The sequence below is a fragment of the Schistocerca piceifrons genome, chromosome 7 (genome assembly GCF_021461385.2).
Source record: "Schistocerca piceifrons isolate TAMUIC-IGC-003096 chromosome 7, iqSchPice1.1, whole genome shotgun sequence".
In the NCBI taxonomy this organism is placed as follows: Eukaryota; Metazoa; Arthropoda; class Insecta; order Orthoptera; family Acrididae; genus Schistocerca; species Schistocerca piceifrons.
In genome coordinates this window covers 329853908-329879948 of record NC_060144.1, presented here as the reverse complement: position 1 = coordinate 329879948, position 26041 = coordinate 329853908, and the positions used below count along the sequence as shown (strand labels likewise).

At 45.4% G+C, this 26041-nt stretch overlaps 1 protein-coding gene across 1 annotated transcript in view; it reads left to right on the top strand.

The window, feature by feature from the left end:
• LOC124805675 (paired box protein Pax-6-like) overlaps positions 1 to 26041 on the top strand; it is a 337185-nt gene that overhangs the window by 81483 nt on the left and 229661 nt on the right. The window contains exons 2-3 of the mRNA XM_047266245.1: positions 10833 to 10998; positions 17370 to 17550. Of these exons, the coding sequence (XP_047122201.1) occupies positions 10833 to 10998; positions 17370 to 17550 (347 nt within the window). The remainder of the gene's footprint in view (positions 1 to 10832; positions 10999 to 17369; positions 17551 to 26041) is intronic.

The window sequence follows — 26041 nt, the reverse complement described above, 5'->3', positions numbered from 1 at the left end:
CATGATAGCAGCAAGATACACACGGATAATGCGACGTCTGAAGCACTACGGTCTGTCAGCAGGGCGACCATTGTTGCAAGTTCCCTTGATGCGGCAGTCCGACAGTGGTGCGCCAAACGACAACGATGGATACAGTAATGCCACCATGTCGCCTTATTTAAGTCCTAGTTCTGTGGACACAATCACCACGGAGGCATCCACGTGTTGAAGTAACTGGGATAACGAACGCTGCCAGATTCCATTCCTCATTGTGTTATGGGCGTGAAGGTATGTGGTGGCATTGCGAACACAGCACGATCACCTCTGTTCTCGTAGCTGGAAATCTGGGCAAGAGCTATTGGTTTCTGATATCTTAAGACTGCTGGCTGGGCGCTATCTTTGAGGTCTCAGTGACGTTACGTTTCAGCAAGATAACACAGGACCACAAGTTCCCTGTCTGGCCCTGACCGACCTCGATACCGGGTGTGTCGATTGTTGGTCAAGCCGAATCCGTCATCTGAGCTCAATTCGGCTCGATGCCTTGTCGAGTTAGTCCCATTGTTGCTTCCAGAGGAGACAGCTATGTTACTAAATTTCGCACCCTGTAAACCTCGAAATCACCAACAAATGTACAGTGTAACAAAAAAGGTACACCATAAAGGAATTATCCGAATGGGAACGAAAACGGCAGATGTGATGTACATGTGTAGAAAACCATATGATTACAAATTCAGAAAAATGTGACGATTTGTTCAAGAGAAAAAGCTTCACAAATTGAGCAAGCCAATAACGCGTTAGTCTACTTCTGGTCCTTAAGCAAGCAGTTATTCGGCCTGGCAATGGCTGATACGGTTGTTAGATGTCCTCCTGAGGGATATCGCGCATAATTCTACCCAACTGGCGCATTAGGTCGTCAAAATCTCGAGCTGTTTGGAGGGCCCTATCCATAATGCTCCAGACGTTCTCAATTAGGCAGAGATCCGGCAGGAGGAGGGGGGCGGGGGGAGGGGAGTTTTCATCACATTCCTTTGACACGGCAAACACCACAGTCAGTCACAGGTCACATGCTCTGTGGACACATACTATGTATCACTAAGGCAGTGGCTTTAATTGCCTTGTACATTCTCACGCCGACGATCGCATTGTTGGGCCTTTAGGGGCAGTTTCACCAGAAGGGCGGGAGAGACTGCATTGAATCTCTGTCTTTTCCTACGGATGTCTTTGGCCATTGACAGAATGAAGGTGACTATTTACGCTGGAAGTCATTAGCCACAATAGGTAATGACTTTTATTCAAAATCTAAACGGTGGCTCGGATCTTACGCGGGAGTAGAGAAGAATATCAATGGTAAAGAACTGGAGGCACCAGTAGCAGCGAGGAGAGCTCCGCCTACCATCCTAAGGGAGCCATGGGTCTGATGATGGTTTTGTAGAAAGAACCGAAACCGGTTACCTGTATCATCAAAACATACATGACGTGATCAAGACTGAACGTTAGTCAAAATATATCGAAAACAATGTCGTAATGACTATGAATAAATGCTTCAGACGAGCCTAACAATATATCTATAACAGTAATAGAAGGGCGCATGTCGGGTTTATTGCCAGCTGGATAACGACAACGAAATGACTGGCGTGTAGATCTTGATTTTGCTATATTAATGAAGTACTGACTGTATAGTCGAATTGGACAAATATATAGAAACACCAGCTTACGAAATTAATTTCCTGCTTACTGCTACACAAAAGTAGCAGTTTCAGTTGGGTCTACTGGTAAACTTAGTTGCCAAAAATTGACAAAAACAAACCCTGCTCAGGCGACATAAAATTTGCACCACTTTTAGTGAAAAATTATGGGATAACGAATAGAAGATGATAACGAAAGTGAATCCTCTTCTCAAAACAGACCGAAAGGTTTATGGTCTCCCGAAAAAATAATCTTCGCTATAAGAGTCTAGGCAAAGATCCGCAGTTGTTACCTGATAATGGAGCAAGTGGTGAGCAGGAAACGATTGTCAGCAATCAAGCCTAGTGCTCTTCAGCACTGTGAATGAATATTAACTTTCTAGGCAACGATGGAGCCACGGGTTATTTCTTATTGCAGAACTGGGAACGTAAACTCGGATGTACTGAAACGTTTTCATTTACTTCGATAGTCGTGGTCAGCTGTAATTTGTTGTCCTGACGTGGCTCGTGTAGCGTTAAATCAACAAATAATTACACACAGGTCCCACTTGTCGAACCTCACATATATCTGTCAGCGTGACCTCTTACATCACTTTTAAAATGGAATAGGTATTTATTTCAGTCGGATTTGGCGTAACGCGCAACCAGCTTTCGTATATTTGTTTCGATTTAAAAAGCTTTTTTCACTTTTTATTACACTTGGTACACATTCTAAGTTCCGCCAATAGGTTCGTGTTTAACAATCTCGTGGAACAAATTGACGCGGTGATACCGCCTACGGCGGACGGAGTCCACAGAATGCTCACGGCAAACAATAACTTGAAAGCGAAAGGTACGTAGCTGAATAACAAATACCAAATGTTCAGAATTGACCGTGTCAAAAGCTGTATCAGTTAAAAGAAAAAAGATTGGCTATAAAAATCGCTGCTTGTATGGTGATACGTATAGAGGCAGACATCTTTCCAGGAATAAAAAGGTCAATATCAGTTTTAATACATACAAGGAATGATCCCCTACGCCAAATAATACCCCACGTCATACAAAGCACGAGCAAAAACAGGCGTGTAGAGAGCAGCGACAAGCGAATGTTCATACAGTGTCAGCAGACAAACAAACGCCACTTTCAAAATACCACGTTAAATTTTATATGAACGTCGCCAAAGCTAATACACCTGCAATATTAAGTTGCCGAACAGTTTTCACCCCTGGCGTGGGGAGAACGTTGACGCATAAGCGCACTGTTGTTAAGAAAAGCAGTCTGCTTTATTCGGTTTCCTGATAGTGATCCTGATTTGAAGACCCGGAGTTAGAGTAGAAAAAAAAGAAAGTTACTGTCTAACATCCAAACATCGGCGACAACAAAACTATAACAGCTAAATGTAAGTGTATTTCATAAACTAACAAAATCAAGAGTTATCAGCATTGACGTGAAACAAGATTTCTTCAGTTAAATTTTAATAAATTTATCCATGAGCACTTTCTTTTAGATTCCTAGATTTTGGTAGTTGTTACAAGTGGGAGAAAGTGAAGACTTAAGAGCGTACATACGAGGCACGATGCAAATTTGTATTTACGGAACCGTTCAAACAACCGCAAAGCCGTGAAAAGCTCCAGAAATAATTTTTCCTGCCTTGGTTCGTGGAGTATCTTATCAAATTTAGTGGTTGTAGTTGAATTACAATCGCTTTTGTACGTGTTGTTGAATGCCATCGAAGACGTCGGATTTCCAGTATTTACATTAACTGGAATTATGAGGGATATTCAAAAGAAAATCCGGACAGCAGCGCCACCATGTTGAATAATGCTTTCCGTGCAGCCACAGGACGTCGTGTTACGACTCAAATTGTACGCAATAGACTGCATAACGCGCAACTTCACTTCCGACGTTTATGACGAGGTCCATCTTTGCAATCACGACAAGATATAGCGCGGTACAGATTAGCCCAACAACATGCCGAATGGGCCGCTCAGGATTGCCATCACGTTCTCCTCACCGATGAGTGTAGCATACGCCTTCAATCAGACCATCGTCGGACACGTTTTGGAGGCAACCCGGTCACACTAAACGCTTTAGACACAATGTCCAGCGAGTGCAGCAAGGTGGAGGTTCCCTGCTGTTTTGGGGTGGCATTATGTGGGGCCGACGTACGCCGTTGGTGGTCATGGAAGACGCCGTAACGGCTGTACGATACGTGAATGCCATCCTCCCACCGATAGTGCAGCCCTATCGGTAGCATATTGGCGAGGCATTCGTCTTCATGGACGACAATTCTCGCCCCCATCGTCCACATCTTGTGAATGACTTCCTTCAGGATAATGGCTCCGCTCGACTAGAGTGGCCAGCATGTTCTCCAGACATGAACATTCCTGGGATAGATTGAAAAGCACTGCTTATGGACGACGTGACCCACCAACCACTCTGAGGGATCTACGCCGAATCGCCGTTGAGGAGTGGGACAATGTGGACCAACAGTGCCTTGAGGAACTTGTGGATAGTATGCCACGACGAATACAAGCATGCATCAATGCAAGAGGACATGCTACTGGGTGTTAGAGGTACCGGAGTGTACAGAAATCTGGACCACCACCTCTGAAGGTGTCGCTGTATGGTGGTACAACATGAAATGTGTGGTTTTCATGAGCAGTAGAAAGGGCGGAAGTGATGTTTATATTGATCTCTATTCCAATTTTCTGTACAGGTTCCGGAACTCTCGGAACCGAGGTGATGCAAAACGTTTTTTGATGTCTGTAAAAGTTTTCAAAAGTGTTTAATGCAAAATGAGAACTGCGCAGAATTTTCGGTTTACTTTAGCCATAAATATTTGTCTTTGTTGATACTACACGCTTTGTCTCCTTATACATTGGAAATGTGGAATATTTCGAATTAAAACATGGAAGTACTCGTACAAGCATTATCATTTTTTAAACGATTGTTACATCCAGCAACCTTAGATGTTTGGTGCTGAAACTGCATGTGGTATGTGCAATGCGTTCACACGATTCACTGTAGTGGAGTTTTGTCTATGTTTTGGGTTCGTAACTGTAATACTGTGTCTCCAACATGTTAATAAGAACAATTTATAAATTTCCTCTGGGCACAGTTTAGTACAATGAATTTTTAGTGAGTAGAGGTGCACACTATCGAAAATAATCCTTGTTACAAAATATCTGAAAGCTTTCTACCTCCCTCCTTCTCTATCCTTCTTCTACTCACCGTAATGCAATCAGAACCGAAGCCGCTACTTCTTTAAGTAAAGCCTTAGTCCTTCTCGGGAGAGAACTAGCAGTGCTGTCCCATGTCGATCCGGCTGAGAGCTTCAGTCTGCCGGATACCATATGTTTTGATTGAGATAGAATTCCGCTATCTTAAAAGGAGTATGTGCTACTTAGCATCCTAAGACCTTATATGTGGGGAAAATTTTATAGTAAAAAGTTAACAGAGAGATACTAGCACAGTGAATCTGTGGTTCTTGTAGACAAAAGTTCACTGACGAGTTCTGGTACAGAGCATTTTTTTCTACAGTAAAGTTATAGAGGATTCTTTCCCCCTGTAGAACGAAAATTTTATTTGTTTGTTCTTTTTCAATGATTGTATAAGCTTCAGTATCAGTAACTGTCATTGGAATACTTTATTTTTGTCCATTGCTACAGGGGTTGCCAACCTAAGAATGATTAATAATAATAAAGTAATGTTTAAGAATGCTCAGTAATTCATCATTTCCGCTGTGTGCTACTTGATTTAAGTCTTATTATTTTATACAGTTACCACCGAATATTATCATATAAAACTGTGAAAGACTTGGTAACACAACAGCAGTAATGACTGCCATGCTCCGCTGAATGGGTAAGTACGGAAAAAATTGGTATAAAACTTACAGAAAAATCTCGTAAATATTAAGAACTGCCGCTCATAAGTGCAGAAAAAAAAAATTATCTGATGTCGAGGTAGAAAGAGAAGACTCACAAATTTTCTCAAAATTGTTTCTTTATCTTTCTACCTAAAGCGAAATTGTTCAAATTTACATTGTTGTGTGCATCGCAGCTTGGCCTCACTGCTCTATGTGCAAGCAAGCGCAGCGCCCGTCCTTACGCTGTCGCTTCGTTGGTGGCGCCTATCACATCCGATTGAAGCCGTTTTACAGATTCCTGCAGCCCAGCAAATAACACGAGTACAGTGTGCCGCAACCAAAACTATTTCTAAAAAGGTGGGATGACAACAATCAAAATACGAGAACACAAACTGTCCCCGATCAGGCATCAGAGGTTATTTGTGTGACTGTTGTATTTGACAGCATCCGCCATTGACAGACAGAACAACTGCTTGCGAAATAAAGAGCATATCACATACGTATATCATTGAAACGAGGTGTATTTTTTTTATTTTACTAAACTATGTCCACATGCAAAGTTGTGCATCGGTGTGTGTCTGAATGTTGCACCATTTCGTGTGTTAAATTATTTGTTTCGTCTGACTTTCCAAGTTAATCCGTAGAGAAATAGAAAGACAGTTTAATGCCAAATCCAGTGGCATCACTTGCCAACGAGAAATTTCGCGAACTCTAGCACTCTTACGGAAATGAGCAGAAACGACATTTATTTATTAAAGCCCCATCGACATTAGAGTCGGAACACTAGGTTATATTTAATGGTGATCGGATATGCCCAACCATGGTTTCTCTGCTGCAACAAACTGCTAAACTGTTTTCGAGGTATCCTGAAAGTCTTAAAACGTGTCGGTCTGACTCAGAGTTGAACCACGTATCGCCCAAAATAGGACATCGAACGAAGGGACGCAAAGATAAATTATTGGACTCCTATTCGGGAGACCGGTGATTCAGATTCCAGGCCGGTCATTGAAAATAATGTTTCCTACAGTGTCCCAAAAGCGCAAAAACAAATGCCGAGACGGGCCCATTATAAATACGCGACCCATCTCCTTCAGCAGCCTTCACTGAGCTTTCTTTCAGTGGTCCTAGAACTATTGCGCCACCCTATTCTATGATACATTGCGTGTAAGTATCCAACAAGCACACCAAAATGCCTTGATTGTAGGGGCGAGAGGTTTACGTCATTTGCCCAGAAGCCGTGTTCAGGTCTAGTGCAACTGGACATCGCTTTGGGGTTTCCCCTCATTTGCACAAATCACGTACCAAAGGCGGCCACGCATTGTTTAATTTACCAGTAGCTCTGTAAATTTTGCTAAGGGCTGTGCTGGAAGGGTCTATTAAAGGCGTAAGCCCCTATTCTTTCCGTCCCTCCTTTCAAAGCAACCATAGCCCAATTCTGATACGCAAAGGTTTTTCCGTCCTCTGTCATCAGAGAGAAATCCTTAGTTCACTGATGAGGTGTCTGGATGTATTTCTGCATCTAGCCACCTTACAGACTGTGAGGGAGGCCACTCCAGTAATCTGTACCACCCCTCTCACATCCCTACGCCAGACCGTTCTACTTCCGAAGAACAAATGTCCATAAGCCTCCATATGAGATCTCATTTGTATAGTTCTCATCTCGTGGTCACTTCGTGAAATGTACACTATCTGACATTACTGCGGAGGGTTGGGGTGCCCACGCTTCGCCTTTATGACAGCTTGGACTCTGCTGGGGACACTTTCAATGAGGCGTCTGAATGTCTCTGGAGGAATGGCAGTCCACAGTCCATTCTTCCTCAAGAGTCGATATCAGAGAAGTATTGCTGTTGGACACTGGGGTCTGTAGCGAAATTGACGTTCCAACCCATTCCAAAACTGTCCGTTTGGTTTAGGTCAGAACTCTGGCAGGACAGCAAATTTCAAGAATGTTTTTGTTCCAAATCAATGCCTCACAAATGTTGTCTCATGACAGAGTGCGATGTCGTGCTGATATAAAAGTTCATCGTCTCCGAACTGCTACTCTACTGTACATAGTACACAATGCAGCAAAATGTGTTCATATAATTCCGCATTTAGCAATTTGTTATGTGCAGTAAGGATACCATATCTCAACGACGAAAAATACCCCTATATCGTAACACCACCTTCTCCGTAACAGATCGTTGACATTATACATGATGACAAATAATGTTCTTCAATCATTCGCCATATCCAAACATTTCCATCGCCAGAAGCGACACGTGGTTCGCATTCCACGTTAAACTGTAGGTCCCTCTCCCCCAATAGGATAACTGCTGTAGGTCACTGAAACGCAAGTCGCTGAAGTGGTGTCCAGTTGAAAGACTTGCACCAGACCAATGACCCACATGAAACAATCGTTACCTTATAAGAAATCATAACGCCCCGATAGCTGAATGGTTAGCCGGCACAGTAGCTCAGCGTGTTCGGTCAGAGAGCCGGTTGGCCTCTGTAATAAAAAAACTTAGTGGAAGGATCAACCACCGAACTTGAACAGGATGTCTTGCGACGTCTGCAACGACCAAACACAACGATCAATAACGAAAAAAAAAAAAAAATGGTCAGCGTGATGGACTGCCGTCCTAAGGGGCCCGGGTTCGATTCCCGGCTGGGCCGAGGATTTTCTCCGCTCAGGGACTGCGTGTTGTGTTGCCTCCATCATCATTTAATCCCCATCCGGTACGCAGGTCACCCAATGTGGCGTCGAATGTAATAAGACCTGCACCAAGGCGGCCGGACCTGCCCCGTAAGGGGCCTCCCGGCCAATGACGCCAAACGCTCATTTTCATAGGCCATTTAGAATATTATTACGTAAGAGGTAGGAATTTTAAATGTGGACACTTTAGGTTAAAATAGAAATTGCTGTAACTAGTCACGTTTATGTGACAGTTTAAAGCAATTTGTACACTCTAAGACAAAAGAAATGACGAACCACGAAGGAATTATCCGAATGTGACGGAAGTAGGTAGTTGTAATGATCCCGTGGCGACAAAAAACTGTTACAACCCCAGAAAGAAATGGATGATTGATTTAAGAGAGAGAGCTTCAAGAACTGATCAAGTCAGTAACGCGTTGGTCCACCTCTGGCCATTATGCAACTTTTTATTCCGCTTGACGTTAATTGATAGAGTTGTTGGATGTCCTCCTGAGGGATATCGTACCAAATTCTGTCCAATTGGAGAGTTACATCTTCAAACTCCCGAACTATTTGGAGGGCCCTCCCCATAATGCTCCAAATGTTCTCATCTGGGGAGTAATCTTGCTGGACATGGTAGGATTTGACAAGCACGAAAACAAGGAGTAGAAACTCCAACCGTGTGCGGACGCGAATTATCCTGCTGAAAAGTAAGGCCACGATCGCTTGCCATGAAGAGCAACAAAACGGGGCATAGAATACCGTCGATGTACTGCCAATGAAGGGAGTCATATTATGAAATCAAATTGCACCCCAGACCATCACTCCTGGTTGTTGGGCGGTATGGAGGCGACAGTCAGGTCGGTATCACACCGCTGTCCAGAGAGTCTCCGTACACCCCTGGATATCATTGACTGGAGTATAATTGCCTTCAGTGATGAATCCAGCTTAGAATTGAGTCCCGGAGACCAGACGTGTCTGGAGAGGCTCGAACAGCGTGGCATACCATTCTGACTGTCGCCCGCCATACGTCCGACAACCAGGGGTGATGGTGGGGGGAGCCATTTCATTTCATAATACGACTCCTTTGATTGGCAGTACATCGACGATACTCTATGCCACGATTTGTTGCCCTTCATGGCGAGCCATCGTGAGCTAACATTTCACCAAAATTGTGACCGTCCGTATCTGGCGAGAGTTTCTACTCCTTGTCTCCGTGCTTGGCCAACTCGACCTTGGCCGGCAAGGTCGCCAGATTTCTCCCCAATTGAGAACGTTTCGCGCAAAATTGGTAGGGCCCTCCAACCAGCTCAAGATTTTGATGATCTAAGGCGCCAACTGGACAAAATTTGGCACGATATGCTCGAGGAGCCGGCCGCTGTGACCGAGCGGCTCTAGGCGCTACAGTCCGGAACCGCGCTCCTGCTACGGTCGCAGGTTCGAATCCTGCCTCGGGCATGGATGTGTGTGATGTCCTTAGGTTAGTTAGGTTTAAGTAGTTCTAAGTTCTAGGGGACTGATGACCTCAGAAATTAAGTTCCATAGTGCTTAGAGCAATTGAATCATTTTATCTCCGAGGAGGACAAATAACAACTGTGGCAATCAATGCCAATCCGAAAAACTTCTTGCATAAGAGGTAGAGGTGGGCCACCACGTTACTGACCCGCTCAGTTTGTGAATCTGTTTCTCTTGAAAACCATATCCAACTTTTCTGAAATTGTAATTATTTGTTTGTCTGTACATGCACATAACATCTACCTAGTTCCGACTCATTCGGGTAAATCCTTCGTGGTGCGCCTTCTTCTTCTTTTTTTTTGTCTTAGAGGGGTTGGGGTTGTTTGGAAGAAGAGACCAAACAGCGAGGTCATCGGTCTCATCGTATTAGGGAAGGAAGTCGGCCGTACCCTTTCAAAGGAACCATCCCAGCATTTGCGTGGAGCGATTTAGGGAAATCACGGAAAATCTAAATGAGGATGGCCGGACGCGGGATTGAACCATCGTCCTCCCGAACGCGAGTCCAGTGTCCTACGACAGCGTCACCTCGCTCGGTGTCGTAGAGGGATATTATTATTACATTAAATCACAGAGCGGATAACATACTAGTGAATAAGAGGTAGTAATTTTAGATGCGAACTTTGTAGCTTAGGCTAAAGCCGGACCCTTTATCAACATCACTTAAAAATAGAAACCGATGTAACTAGTCACATTTATGCGACCGTTTAAGGCAATTTGTATTTTAGAGTGGGAGCAATGATGTCCATGTTTGCAGAGAGCTTTTAACGCAAAGGGAATACGAACTGTTTGTGCTGTTGTGCGAGCAGTCGGGGCAGGTGAGAGGTGAGAGGCGTCACCAACGAAGAGGCGTCGCGGCGCGGCGCGGCGCGGCGCGGCGGCGGCGGTGGCGGCTGCGCCGGCCGGCGGGGCTAACGCGCGCTCTCGCCTTTTTGTCTGCCGCAGAGGAGGAGCCGGCGGCGCTGCAGGGCGTGGGCGGCGGCCCCGGCGCGGGGGCGGCGCCGGGCGTGAGCGCGGCCGCCGTGTCGGCAGCCGCCGCCGCCGCCGCCGCCGCAGCCGCCGCCGCCGCCGCCGCGTCGCACCACCAGCACCCGCACCACCACCATACTGCCATGTTTGGCTGCTCTGCTGCAGGGCACAGTGGCATCAACCAGCTGGGCGGCGTCTACGTCAACGGCCGCCCCCTGCCGGACTCGACGCGCCAGAAGATCGTCGAGCTGGCGCACTCGGGCGCGCGCCCCTGCGACATCTCCAGGATCCTGCAGGTCTCCAACGGATGCGTCTCCAAGATCCTCGGCAGGTCAGTGCCCCCTCCGCTCTCCCTTCACCCGAGGACTTCTCTCCTTCTCGATCCACTGTCCTTCTTTGAGACCCAATAAAATACCCACCGGATTTCAAGTGACTGTAACTGGAAATATGCTAACGGACGAATCACAAGACCTGGCAGTGGGTTCTCTTACTCTGGTCACATTCTAATTTAGTTCAATTGTTTTATCTTAGAAGTGTTTCAAGTTAAATCTCTAGTGAGCGTACTTCGCAAAATCTATAACATTGTATGGCAGCACCAGTTTGCCACCATGCATTTAATATTCCTGTAAATGTATATTTGCCGGCCGGAGTGGCCGAGCGGTTCTCAGCGCTACAGTCTGGAACCGCACGACCGCTACGGTCGCAGGTTCGAATCCTGCCTCGGGCATGGATGTGTGTAATGTCCTTAGGTTAGTTAGGTTTAAGTAGTTCTAGGTTCTGGGGGACTGATGACCTCAGTAGTTAAGTCCCATAGTGCTCAGAGCCATTTGAACCATTTGATTTAAATGTATATTTATGTTAGATCACTGTTTGCACTGCTCAGTCGGATTATTACTCATTTCATTGGATGATGATGGATTTCACCCTGTACTAACGATTACTGTGATACTCCATGTCAGAGAGTTTCTTAGGGCAGAGAACTAACGAAAAAACGTTCAAATGTGTGTGAAATTTTATGGGACTTAACTGCTAAGGTCATCAGTCCCTAAGCTTACACACTACGTAACCTAAATTATCCTAAGGACATACACACACACCCATGCCCGAGGGAGGACTCGAACCTCCGCCGGGACCAGCCGCACAGTCCAGGACTGCAGCGCCTGTGACTGCTCGGCTAATCCCGCGGGGCCAAAATACCCATCGGATTTCAAGTGACTATAACTGGAAATATGCTAACGGACGAATCACAAGACCTGGCAGTGGGTTCTCTTACTCTGGTCACATTCTAGTTTAGGTCAGTTGTTTTATCTTAGAAGTGTTTCAAGTTAAATCTCTAATTAGCGTACTTCGCAACGTCTATTACATTGTATGGCAGCACGACTTTGCCACCATACATTTAATATTCCTGTAAATGTGTATTATATTAGATCACTGTTTGCACTGCACAATCGGATTATTAATCATTTCGTTGGATGATGGTGCCTAGCACCCTGTACTAACGATTACTGTAATACTGCATGTCAGAGAGTTTATTAGGGCAGAGCACTACCAAAAAAGTCGTTCAAATGTGCGTGAAATCTTATGGGACTTAACTGCTAAGGTCATCAGTCCCTAAGCTTACACACTACTTAACCTAAATTATCCTAAGGACAAACACACACACCCATGCCCGAGGGAGGACTCGAACCTCCGCCGAGACCAGCCGCACAGTCCATGAATGCAGCGCTTGAGACCGCTCGGCTAGTCCCGCGCGGCAGAGCACCAACAGAAAAGACGAAAAGAGCCACATGTTCCTCAGGTGCAGCTATTAGCTAGACATTGGCTGGGAAGAGACTTGTTGTGTTCTACGGGAGTGGAAATTTGCTGCCCTGAGAGAGAGCAGAGCGTGTTCGAGTTGGTTTGTGATGGCAGAGGAGGCAGAACCCCAGTAGTGTAGACAGAGCGCGCAGGAGGTTGCTCTCTGTTGAGACGGAAAAAAAATTCTGAATAGCGTCTCTGCAGGAAGAGCGTCAGAGGCTGAAGAAGGCGAAAAGACATCCTTTTAGTGTGAAGGAATGCATGGGGTGACGAACGATGTTCTCGAGCTGAACCCTGAGGAAGCTTCTCACGGGAAGCGCCACGCAACCCTTCCCACCCAAAAGTAAGGATGCAGTTTTGATTGGCGAAGTGCTAAGGATGTAGGGAGGGAACCTTCCAGAAAATCTTCTGAAAGGAGTATGAGCTTCAGGTGATAGGCTAGCAGATTCATGTCCCATGTAGAGGGACGTAATGTTTTTGTAATGGCGACTGGGATTCGTAAACGCCACAAGTCCTGGAGGGAGTGGAGTATGACATGAGCAAGGACTGCCCTCCGCGGATCGATCGAGGGCACTCCCTGCCAGGAGTAAATTTTGGAAATTTGTGGTAAGGTCTTACGCGACCAAACTGCAAAGGTCATCGGTCCATAAGCTTACGTACTACTTAATCTAACTTAAACTAACTTACGCTAAGGACAACATACACACTCATGTCCGAGGGAGGACTTGAACCTCCGACGCGGGGAGCCGCGCGGACCGTGACAAGACGCCTCTGACCGCGCAGCTACCCCGCGCGGCCCTGCCGGGAGTTCAAAAATGGTTCAAATGGCTCTGAGCAGTATGGGACTTAACATCTGAGGTCATCAGTCCCCTACAACTTAGAACTACTTAAACCTAACCAACCTAAGGACATCACACACATCCATGCCCAGGGCAGGATTCGAACCTGCGACAGCAGCAGTCGCGCGGTTCCGGACTGAAGCGCCTAGAACCGCTTGGGCACCGCGGCTGGCCCTGCCGAGAGTGATCGAAGACAGTTCACTCTGGGGATCGAGTTAGAGACTTCAGTGGCGAGGGCCACAGTGGAGAATCTGCCGGTTAGATATTGAGAAATGTTGCTTTTGACACAAGGAGCACGTGAAGTCTTTTCCCCGTGACAGAGTTGTTATTCTGTTTATTCGAGTGACGGTTCTTAAGCTCTTTGTGGATTCTGACACACAATGAGGTGCTTTTTCATAGGAGAAAACGTGTGTCGAATATCTGTTTCAGGCTTGAGAGCAAACAGAAACCTTAACTCATGTTCTGTCTTGCACTGACGTATCTTTAACTCTAATAAGAGTTTGCGGACGGCATATTGCGTCCGCTGTCTAGGCAGGGAATTGCAAGTACGCCACGTACGGCATCTGCACAGCGGTCAAGCGCAATACAACTGCTGTCCGTACATCGATTCGTGAGATGCACGTCCTGGTTCAGGGGATAGGGAAACACTTGCAGTAAAAGTGTTGAGTTCCACTCGCTTGTCCACTGAGCGTTTTCTGAAAGTGCCATTCAGGGTGAAGGTCTTCTGTTTCTCACTGCTAAGCAGAATCAGCCAGCTTTGTGTCTGTCCAATAATGGGGGTGCGGAATACTTTAAGTAACTACTTTAAGTATTAGTACTATTATTGCAAGTAATAGTAATAATAGTAATGATAGCAGGTCATACAGCTGCTGCCACCACTACCATTACTACTACTATTACTATTGCTACTACCATTACTTGCGCAAGTGACAAAAGTAATGAACTCATACTACCACTGCTACTAGTACTACTATTACAACGACGACGACGATGACAACAACAACAACAATAACAGCAACAACTACTACTACCACCAGCAGCAGCAGCAGCACCGCCACTGTTGCTTCCACTAGTAGCAGTAGTAGTAGTAGTAGCAGCACTAATGAATGTGGGGCCAGCTTAACTGCTACTACTATTATTGCAAGTAATGGTAATGAAAGTATCTGTATCTCTACTCATTCAGCTGCCACCACACCATCAGCACAACTACTACTAGTACTATTGCTACTACAGCTGCAAGTAACTGTAGTAACGAAAGTACTTATACGAAGGAAAGAGTAAGGAACGATCGGTCGCGAAATGGAAACCACAGGAAAATCAAAACTGTTTTCTTTGCACATTTACCTACACCTTCCAGGTACTTCTCTACTTACAAGGGAACCTCCCCATCGCACCCCCCTGAAATTTAGTTATAAGTTGGCACAGTGGATAGGCCTTGAAAAACTGAACACAGATCAATCGAGAAAACAGGAAGAAGTTGTGTGGAACTATGAAAAAAATAGGCAAAATATACAATCTGAGTAGTCTATGCGCAACATAGGCAACATCAAGGGTAGCTTAAGCTCACGAGCGCCGTGGTCCCGTGGTTAGCGTGAGCAGCTGCGGAACGAGAGGTCCTTGGTTCAAGTCATCCCTCGAGTGAAACTTTTACTTTCTTTATTTTCGCAAATTTATGATCTGTCCGTTCGTTCATTGACGTCTTTGTTCACTGTAATAAGTTTAGTGTCTGCGTTTTGCGACCGCACTGCAAAACCGTGCGATTAGTAGACGAAAGGACGTACCTCTCCAATGGGAACCGAAAACATTTGATCGGAAGGCCATGGGTCAACCGATTCCTCCACAGGAAAACACGTCTGATATATTCTATACGATACTGCTGACGGCATGTGCGCCACATGACAGGAATATGTTGTCGACCCACGTAACTTGTACACTTGGCGAATGGGTAAAATGATTCTTCTACCTTGCCCGATTTCGGTTTTCTTGTGGATGTGATAATCACTCCCAAAAAAGTGATGAAAACATAAGAGTTTGTCACATAAACTGCAACAAATGAATGCAACAGTTTCATAGTCGCAGTTTTTCCTGTGCTCTGTCAAAACATATGTTTTTAACGTTTTCAAATTTTTCCGTGTGTAGACCGTCAAATCCCGCATATGTCCATCGGACGGACGGACGGACAGATAATAATTGACTGAAAATAAAAAATTAAACTTTTCACTCGAGGGATGACTTGAACCAAGGACCTCCCGTTCCGCAGCTGCTCACGCTAACCACGGGACCACGGTGCTCCTCAACTCATATTGTCCTTGATGTTACCTATCTTGCACATGGACTACTCAGTTTGTATATTTTGCTTATTTTTTTCGTGGTTCCACACAACTTCTTCCTGTTTTCTCGATTGATCTGTGTTCAGTTTTTCAAGGCCTATCCACTGTGACAACTTATAACTAAATATGAGGGGGGTGCGATGGGGAGGTTCCCTTGTTAGTCGCCGCTCCGACTTAGACATTTGTCGGAGCGTTATACCAAATTTCCAACACCATCGTCATAGAAGGCAGCCGCCTGTGCTTTCCGATAATTCTCTACGCTGATGTACAGCGCGTAGCCTGCGCCCAAGTGTTGTCTTCATATCCAGCGTTTCATGTGAACAGAGATGATATTCAGGTCGAGCCAATTAGGGCTGTGTTGTGGGTGATCGCACACTTCCAATCGAAAAGACTGCAGGAGCTTCTTCACTGCCCCTGCAGAGTGCGGCTGAGAATTGCCATGAAGAAGGAAGTGCGTGGCAGCTGTGTTAGGTGGGCTGCATTCATTAAGGCGAAGCCTCTCACCGGTCCTCCTACGTGGCGGGAGACATCGTAGTTCTAGGCACCTTTACTCGCTCACAGTGCACTCACAACTGAAAAGAGCGTCTTGATGCGATCGACGGGCATATTAGAGACACTGCCAAAAACGTCTGTGAAAAGCCTCGTCGGATTTTCACAGTGGTTTCCATTTCGAGACCAATCGTTCCTCACTTTCTGTATAGTCCTCGTACATCTACTAATGCTACTATTACTAAAACAGTCACCAGTATCGTCTGCTCCACCACTAATGCTTGTAATAATAGCGGCAATAATATGTAGAATGTATAAGGTAGAAAATCTTTACTAGTAGTATATTGACAGTAGTAGTAGACAATCAGTATAATTCTTATAGGAGTTTACTGCCTTGTGCCAGCTATACAGTACTTCATCTTCTTCTTCTTCCACTACTACAACTACTACTGCTACTACTACTACTACTACTACTACTACTACCACTACTATTAGTACTAATACGAGAAGATTATAACCACTACAAATTTGCCAATTTCAACTAGTGGTAGCGCATGTACCATATATACAAGCGATAGAAGTTTTGCACTAAGGCTCTTTCCATCGACTGAACTTCATTCTACAGATAGGCAGTATTTTAAAGTAGTTTTGGGAACTTGCATTATGTGACACAGTGAATAAGTGAGTACCTAAATAACACTTCATAGTATGACCTACCATTAAGTTCAGATGTTCCCGATTTTCTTACAAAATGCGATTCTTCGGCTGACCGTCATATCTCTTTCGTCTTAATTCCAAAATTCACCACAATGAAACGTGGAAACAATTATCCACCGGTTCTGTGCGGTACGCTTTCAATCTCAACGTTCAAACTGAGTCATGTTCCCATCCTTGCAGTCTTCGACCTAGATAATAAAATAAGTCTATTTTTTAACTTAGTGAAGTGGGAAATGGGATGGTAGAGATGTTTCAGTTTAACGCCGTCGACGTTGAGGTCATTAGATAAGGGAATTTAGTTCAGATGAAGACTGATCAGAGAGCAGATGTTGCTTTTTGGGCATGAGAAAACAAGAAAAAATCATACCTTGCGAATAGCAGGCGACGGCCGATTATTTCTACAACACTTTCTTGCACGTCTCTAATGACCTCGACGTCAGCGGGACGTGGAACTCATAGTTCCGCCTTTGTAACTGGCCAGTACAGCTGTGTGTAGCGCCCGGCTGCAGCGCCTCTGGTTTGCACGGCAGGTACTACGAGACGGGCTCCATCAAGCCGCGAGCGATCGGCGGCTCCAAGCCACGAGTCGCCACCTCCAACGTGGTCAACAAGATCGCCGAGTACAAACGTGAGTGCCCGTCCATCTTCGCCTGGGAGATCCGCGACCGGCTCCTCTCCGAGGGCGTCTGCACCAACGACAACATCCCGAGCGTGAGTACTCGACTTTGGCCCGCATTTCCCTGCTCTTTTAGTGTCTTCTACGACTGACTACGAAATGTCACCGTCCAACAGCAGAGCATGCTCACCGCAATCTAATGTATGCAACATATCATTTGCTGGCCGCGCGTGTTTGCTCCTCCTGCTTGCTATTGTGAACACCAGAGCCAGTTTCCGGTAGGCAGGAAAAGGAAAGATTGTTCAGCCTGCTGATGACGGGCTAGTCTTCCCCTAATCCTCCTAAAGGGGTAGTGGTCTGGGCATATAGTCTGTCAATTCCCATAAGAATGCCTCACCTGCCACATAGAATGACTAAGAACCTAGAGTTCGTGACAGCTGTCGGAGAGTGCCTTGTGCGGATAAACAAAACATGCCAGGTATTATTTTTGTTTTTACCTAACTGTCACACTTCAACCTAACCTACACCTTGGGCTAGGCCACAGATTAGTCTATCATCACAACCAGGATATTTGCTTTCACATTCGTTAGCTTCACCAACCCACAGACTGTCACCTTCCAACCTAATCTTGACCTCAGGCTAAGCTACAGATCAGTCTGTGACCACAACCACGTTTTTTTTTTGCTCTCACATTCGTTGGCTTCGCCACCTCTCAACCAGACCGTCACATTCCAACCTAACCTAGCCCTCGTCTGAAGACGGACAAAACAGCCTGGTAAAGGCAAACGAAATTATTATAAAAAAAATGTGAATGGTCGCAGTTTTTTCAGCCTTTCATCATATATTAAACCTAATCCCTAGTATCACGTGTCACACACTACAGCACGCTGCGCTGCACTATTGGATAGGAAGAACATCTTTAGTGTGTCTGTATGCTTGTGCGAAAAGCAGCTTATCTCAGCAAGAGCCCCAGGCTCTGGAAAAGTTACACTTCGCAAGAGCGTCCCAACCACAGAATCGGTTTCCCGTCTAGCAGGGTACTACAGCGTCTGGTGACTTACGTAGATTCTGTTGGTGTACGTTTCTTGTAATAGCTATATTAGTAACTAACTTCTGCATTCCTTGCATTCTGGAAAATAAACATTCCATTGGGTCTGAACTCTTCGTCACGTCATTTAAAAAAGAGCGCAGCATGGTCTGGTATACCACTGGTAAACAGCCTCTACGTGCTTCTTGCGATGTAGTGGAGTACAGAGAGTAGGGACTCACATACTCGCTCTTAATTTATTGACTTCAAGGGCGAGTATTTTTATCATGGCGACCGTGTTTTTCAGCATCTGATAGGCATAAATTTCTAAAGGGCCTAGTAGGAGGCAGTACCTTCTAGAGAAGTTATATTTGCGTCCGTCTGGAGTCATGCGGAAATCTTCTCGTTTCGATAATGCTGTCTCTTTATGTATTTTTATATATTGTGCCCTCATATGCTTATCGTCCAAGGGATATGCATCATTCACATGTATGTAACAGATACATCTAGGTATGAGCTCACAGGTACTGTAGGCTCTTTGCACAGTCGACCAGCTCCAAGTTTCTATTTCGTGACAGAAGTGACCACTGAAGCCAGGAATTGTGGTCGTTTAGCGTCTGGTATCTGTAACACGTACGTATGACGACCTGTGTTCTGCGAGGTGGCATAGATATTGGATCCAATGGAGATGACACGGACATTTTAATCAGAGTTTAAATATTCATGAAGTTCTGTGCCTTCTAGATTCACATCGCTTTTCACATCATAGAGATTTTATAACTGACACGCACATCATTTGATATGGCCGTGAATAATATGTAAGTTTTTATGACCCAAAAAAAAACATTGTCCGGTCATAACTGTGGTTTCTTTGATTGCTCTGGAAGATAGCGCATCTGAACCACAACGGATAAATATTTGTTCATTTTATTACATGAATGATAAAAACATTTACTTAGCTTGATACAATCATTCGTCATACGAGTACCTGATACACTACTGGCCATTAAAATTGCTACACCACGAAGATGACGTGTTACAGACGCGAAATTTAAATGACAGGAAGAAGATGCTGTGATATGCAAATGACTTGCTTTTCAGAGCATTTACACATGGTTGGCGCCGGTGGCGACACCTACAACCTGCTGACATGAGAAAAGTTTCCAACCGATTTCTCATACACAAACAACAGTTGACCGGCGTTTCTTGGTGAAACGTTGTTGTGATGCCTCGTGTAGGGAGGAGAAATGCGTACCATCACGTTTCCGACTTTGATAAAGGTCGGATTGTAGCCTATCGCGATTGCGGTTTATCGTATCGCGACATTGCTGCTCGCGTTGCTCGAGATCCAATGACTGTTAGCAGAATATGGAATCGGTGGGTTCAGGAGGGTAATACGGAACGCGGTGCTGGATTCCAACGGCCTCATATCACTAACAGTCGAGATGACAGGCATCTTATCCGCATGGCTGTAAGGGATCGTGCAGCCACGTCTCGATCCGTGGGTCAACAGGTGGGGACGTTTTCAAGACAACAACCATCTGCACGAACAGTTCGACGACGTTTGCAGCAGCATGGACTATCAGCTCGGAGACCATGGCTGCGGTTACCCTTCACGCTGCATCACAGACAGGAGCGCATGCGATGGTGTACTCAACGACGAACCTGGGTGCAAGAATGGCAAACCGTCATTTTTTCGGATGAATCTAGGTTCTGTTTACAGCACCATGAAGGTTGCATCCGTGTTTGGAGACATCGCGGTGAACTTACATTGGAAGCGTATATTCGTCATCGCCATACTGGCATATCACCCGGCGTGATGGTATGGGATGCCATTGATCACACGTCTCGGACATCTCTTGTTCGCGTTGACGGCACTTTGAACAGTGGGCTTTACATTTCAGATGTGTTACGACCCGTGGCTCTACCCTCCATTCGACCCCTGCGAAACCCTACATTTCAGCAGGATAATGCACGACCGCATGTTGCAGGTCCTGTACGGGTCTTTCTGGATACAGAAAATGTTCAACTGATTGACTGGCCAGCACATTCTCCAGATCTCTCACCAACTGAAAACGTTTGGTCAATGATGGCCGAGCAACTGGCTCGTCACAATACGCCAGTCACTACTCTTGATGAACTGTGGTATCGTGTTGAAGCTGCATGGGCAGCTGTACCTGTACACGCCATCCAAGCTCAGTTTCACTCAATGCCTAGGCGTATCAAGGCCGTTATTACGGCCAGAGGTGGTTGCTCTGGGTACTGATTTCTCAGGATCTATGCACCCAAATTCCGTGAAAATGTAATCACATTTCTGTTCTAGTATAATATATTTGTCCAATGAATACCCCTTTATCGTCTGCTTTTCTTCTTGGTGTAGCAATTTTAATGGCCAGTAGTGTAATTTACTACTATCATTGACTATTAAAGCATCACTTGATGCACTAATTAACAAACTTATCTCTAGTAGGAAAATGTTCAACATTTACAAAAGTATGTTTCCTTCTGACAGTTGAATAACTTTTTAATCCTATTCGATGTTGTTTACTGCCTTAGCTGTGGTCACGAAGTGGGGCACAGGGCTTCCATGCTCGGCTCCATATTGACCTCTGTGTGAGGGCACTGATGTGCTGAGAGCGAGGGCGTGTCTTCTTCAGCCTCTACCATACGTCGTTGCGGATTGCAGCGAGACATCGCTCATGTCTGTGGCATCGATGTGAATTGCCGACTTTTTGTGTGGCGCCGCGATTCTTGGACGAAACCACATAAGTAACGTTACGTTCCTACTGACATGTGTGCAAATGTTGTTACATTTCAGATATCGATATGCACCGCATACATTTGCTTGCAGCAGCCAGGCGAGGACACTGCGCTGACTTAATGTTAGGCGCATTCCTGGGGGACAGCTCACGGCAGTGCGTGGCGGCGACATTCCGGCTCGCCCCCGCGCTGGTCACTTAACGGCGATGAACACGGAGCTGCTCGGGAGCGGGGGACGGCAAAGTATGTAGGCGTGGGCGGAAGGGGCGGGCCGGGCAGCAGCAAGTGGCTGGCGACCGGAAGCTCGCGAAGCGGAGGCAATCAAAGACGCATCCGTCTCGCCCTCCTAATGCGTCCCCGGGGACCCTCGCTCTTTATCGTCGCATAATGTCAACAGAGGGGCCGCGCCCGGCCGATGGACGCTCGTAATGAGAGCCAGATCGCCGCCATACGTCAGCCGGCCCAAGCGACGGGGGTGGACCCTGGCCGAACTCACCCGCGGCATCCATAGTCGTACAACACTTTCTCGGTGTTGACGCTACACTTCTATACTTAAAAACTGAGTAAACTTGTAAATTGTCAATATTGCTGATTTACTGGCTGTACATGGCAGTGCTTGGCTTTTATTACAGTGAAAAAAGAAAAATCGCTTCACAAGTAACATAGCGCTTTCTATCGTCACGATAGAAACACTAGTGTCGGGTGGCTTTCGTAGAGCTGAGAAACTGCCGAGCCATAAGTTGTGCGTTGCGTTGTTTGGGGAAGGAGACCAGACAGCGAGGTCATCGGTCTCATCGGATTAGGGAAGGACGGGAAAGGAAGTCGCCGTGCCCTTTTTAAAGGAACCATCCCGGCATTTGCCTGGAGCGATTTAGGGAAATCACGGAAAACCTAAATCAGGATGGCCGGACGCGGGATTGAACCGTCGTCCTCCCGAATGCGAGTCCAGTGTCTAACCACTGCGCCACCTCGCTCGGTGAGCCATAAGTCATAAGACGAAGTGGTAAAAGCGCAGTAGCACAAAATACCGAAGCTGCGGGCAGTCCAACCAGCAAGTGGAGTGCTGATGTAGATCGGTAGGATAACCAAAACCAGAAACAAGCCAAATCCCTCGTGGGCCAAATACCGAGAGAAAGTCACATGGATGTACTCCAAAATAAGAATGCTGGGTCGCTGTACTGCAAGGATAATGGTGCTAAAGTGATCGTGAACCAAGTACCGAGAGAAAATCCCATAAGCGTACTCCACAATAAGAATGCTGAGTCGTTGTGCTGCAACGATAACGGTGCGTGATCGAAGGCTTCGTGTGCAGATAACAAGTGTTGGCTTGACGAGCTGCGCCGGATCTCAGACATTTCGCCGCCCTCCCACAATCCCAGACCGGATAGAGATTTGATGCGACTTCTCGTCTTGTAAGAATCTTCCTGATGTTGAATTTCTGGCGCCACGTGGCACTCCATTTCCGAGCATGTTGCCTCCCCAATCCTCTGACCGACTTGGGAAGAGAGTGGCTGGCAGTTAAAACAATACAGATTGTGTTCTCTCCAACTTCAAAAGATTGAAATGACATGTTTGAAACACAGCAAAGGCGATTTTCTCAAAAATAAATAAATAAAAAACCCGGACACATGTTCATCAAGTCCCTCAAGATCAGCTACCAGAACATTCTGTGTAGGCAGGAGGAGAGGACCTGATGACGAGATGAGAGGAAAATACAGATAAATGGGTTGCCATGTCTGGGAGGGCGGGGGGGGGGGGGTGATGTTGGATTGGGAAGTGGTACAAATAAATGGAGGCTGGAGCAGGGAGAAGAGAACATGGATCAGGAGCCTGGGAGAGGGCTGGAGCCATGATCTAAGGAGAGGATGTGGGGACTAAGACTATTTCTGGAAGCATGGGTAGATATCAGGCCAGTTTCCCTGAAGAGAAAGAGAGAGTCTCTTTAAGCTGCGATAGGGCGTGAAGCTGCGATTGAACGTTCTGGCTACTCGCAGCAGCATCCTATGATTGAAGAGGATTGGAGACAACGGGATTTTGATCTTTGAGTTTGTGAGATCTGTAAAATTTGCGATGTACGAGGAATGTAAGTAAGGGGGAATTTAATCAAGTAGTTGAGGCTAAGTGATAGAGGAGGGAAGTGGATACGGAAGGAGATGCCGAGTGCTATCGTGTTCTTGGACTTACAGTAAGATGAAAAATTTTGGAGTTGCGTAGATCAAGACTGCGTTGGCACGTGACTAGTAAGTATTTTTAAGTGTACAGGACTGTTAAAGGAGGTAAGCCACTTGTACGGCCTGTTAATAGTTTTATAATTTCAGTCTATTAAGGCCATTTTTTGGACGGTTAGTAAAATGGGATGGCATGTTAGTTTGCATAGTTTGTGCTTGAAAGATAGTCCAAGATATTTTAGTGAGTTATTGAGATGAATAGCATGGTCATGAATGGTGAAGTGGAGGTCAGGCTGACAGACGTGTCAAGAAGTACGTGCAGTGATAATCGCCTGAGTTTTGACGGGATCAGTTTCCATATCCCAGAAGTTACACCAGGAGGAAAAGTTATTACGGTGGATGTGGAGGTGCTGAAAGGAAGACGGTGTCGTAGGCATACGGGAGTAAGATGGATGGAGGCAGATGGCTGCAGCATGTTAGCTGTCTAGAGGATGTTGCCCCATCTCCCGAAACTTCTTATATCTCGCGTTTGCTGATCACACGGGATGCCCACGTGATACGAGCCGGACGCATTCTATTGGTGACTATACGATCTTGTCGCTTAGGGCTATTGATACTTACACCAGCGCTGCTGCTTTTTTTGCGAGAGACAGGATGCCATCTGATGGGATCCCGCGAACTAATAGCTGCAGCATACAGATATCTTAATCGGAGCATTAACACCTTCTCATATGGAAGTCAACATCTGATCGAGCAGATTAAAGTATCGTTAGCGACATGTGACATCTCCTTCATCGATAAGAGTTTGAATGATACTCAAAGTGGGAAAATATGTGCTAATCTCGAAGTTGTTCTAATTTCGATTGGTTTGATGCCGTCCTCCATCTATTCTAACTATCTAATCTTTACAACTTCGTATACCTCTCGCAATAGCATCTACGCCTATAATTCACAAGCGGCTTAACGAGTGTCCGTGGTAGAGTCTCCAACTAATACTACTAATACTCCCCCTTTTTCTTCTTCAATTTGTGAACATTTTTGACATTCAGTGTTACGTAAAATGATGTGTTCAAGCCCCTACAATTATTCTCATCTTCTTCTCCTTTCCAATTCCGTTTTGGCTATTTATAAATATATTATGTAAGGTCTTCAAATGGTTCAAATGGCTCTGAGCACTATGGGACTTAACATCTGAGGTCATCAGTCCCCTAGACTTAGAACTAATTAAACCTAACTAACCTAAGGACATCACACACATCCATGCCCGAGGCAGGGTTCGAACCTGCGACCGCAGCGGTCGCGCGATTCCCGACTGAAGCGCCTAGAACCGCTCGGCCAAAGGGGCCGGCATGTAAGGTCTATGCAGTGAAAAAAGATTTCTGCTTGGCCTCGATTCGAATCTGCTGCTTATCTGAAACGCTCGTCTTTTTATGAGAACATATTCCTTCTTCGTGGAGTGGTTTTCCATATTTTCTTAATACCGTTGGTTTTTCTCAACAATTCATATTACTTCTAGTTTCTCCTTTCCCGTTGTTTCTCCAAATATAAAGATTGTGCTGTTGACGTACGGTTTCAAAATCTACCCCTCATTTTTACAAGAATACTGTGAATCAGAACAGAAGAAAGCTTTCTTCGCCTGCACCAGCGTTCATTCTAATGTCTCGCTTGTATCAAATATTTTGGCTTCATCTCTCATATATTGTAGCAAGCTGGGAGCTAGGAGTGGTGAGGTGTTATGACGCAACAATACAGCATATCATCCAATAATTTCAATTAATTTTATTAAGCAAGTTAATAAGGAAGTAAGTTTTCTTTCTCTTTTAAACACGGAAAAATTTACAATCCCCAAAGAACGCAAGAAGCACACACCAAGTTTAATAACTGCAAACTGAGCAACTTTCAGTTGATGTTCGAAAATGTGAACTTGGGTAGAGTCTTTGCGAAAATCATCTCAATGAAGTACAGTGTGGAACTGAGCCCTCACTTGGGCTACCAGAAAAAAATTCAGTTATTAAAATAAAAAACAAAATGAAATTCAGGCGTTACTAGAAAAGGACAAAATGGAACCCTTTCGGTTACCTTTGTTCCAAAGAAGGACCATCATTAAACATTTAATCAAAACATGAATGCAAACTTGCAAACCCAGGATTTCAAAACAACCAGTGAGCAATTATTAAATAATGAGCAAAATCAGCTTTACCTAAATCATAAATATTACTTACTTTCTTAGCCTAGTTCCGTAAAAGAATATAGGCTATAAACAAAACAGAGAGACAGAAACAGTTAACACTCCTTGAGTCTGATTGCAACTACTGAGGCTAGTTATAAAAAAGAATGCGCAAATGTAATTTAAACGGGAACGTCTACCAGGCTTCAACTAAAACAGGAAGGAAGGAATTTTATCCTAAGTGGAAAATGCACAAAAAAATGTGTATGAAATCTTATTGAACTTAACTGCTAAGGTCATCAGTCCCTAAGCTTACACACTACGTAACCTAAATTGTCCTAAGGACAAACACACACACCCATGCCCGAGGGAGGACTCGAACCTCCGCCGGGACCAGGCGCACAGTCCATGACTGCAGTGCCTTAGACCGCTCGGCTAAGGAAAATGTACACAAGGCGAACACT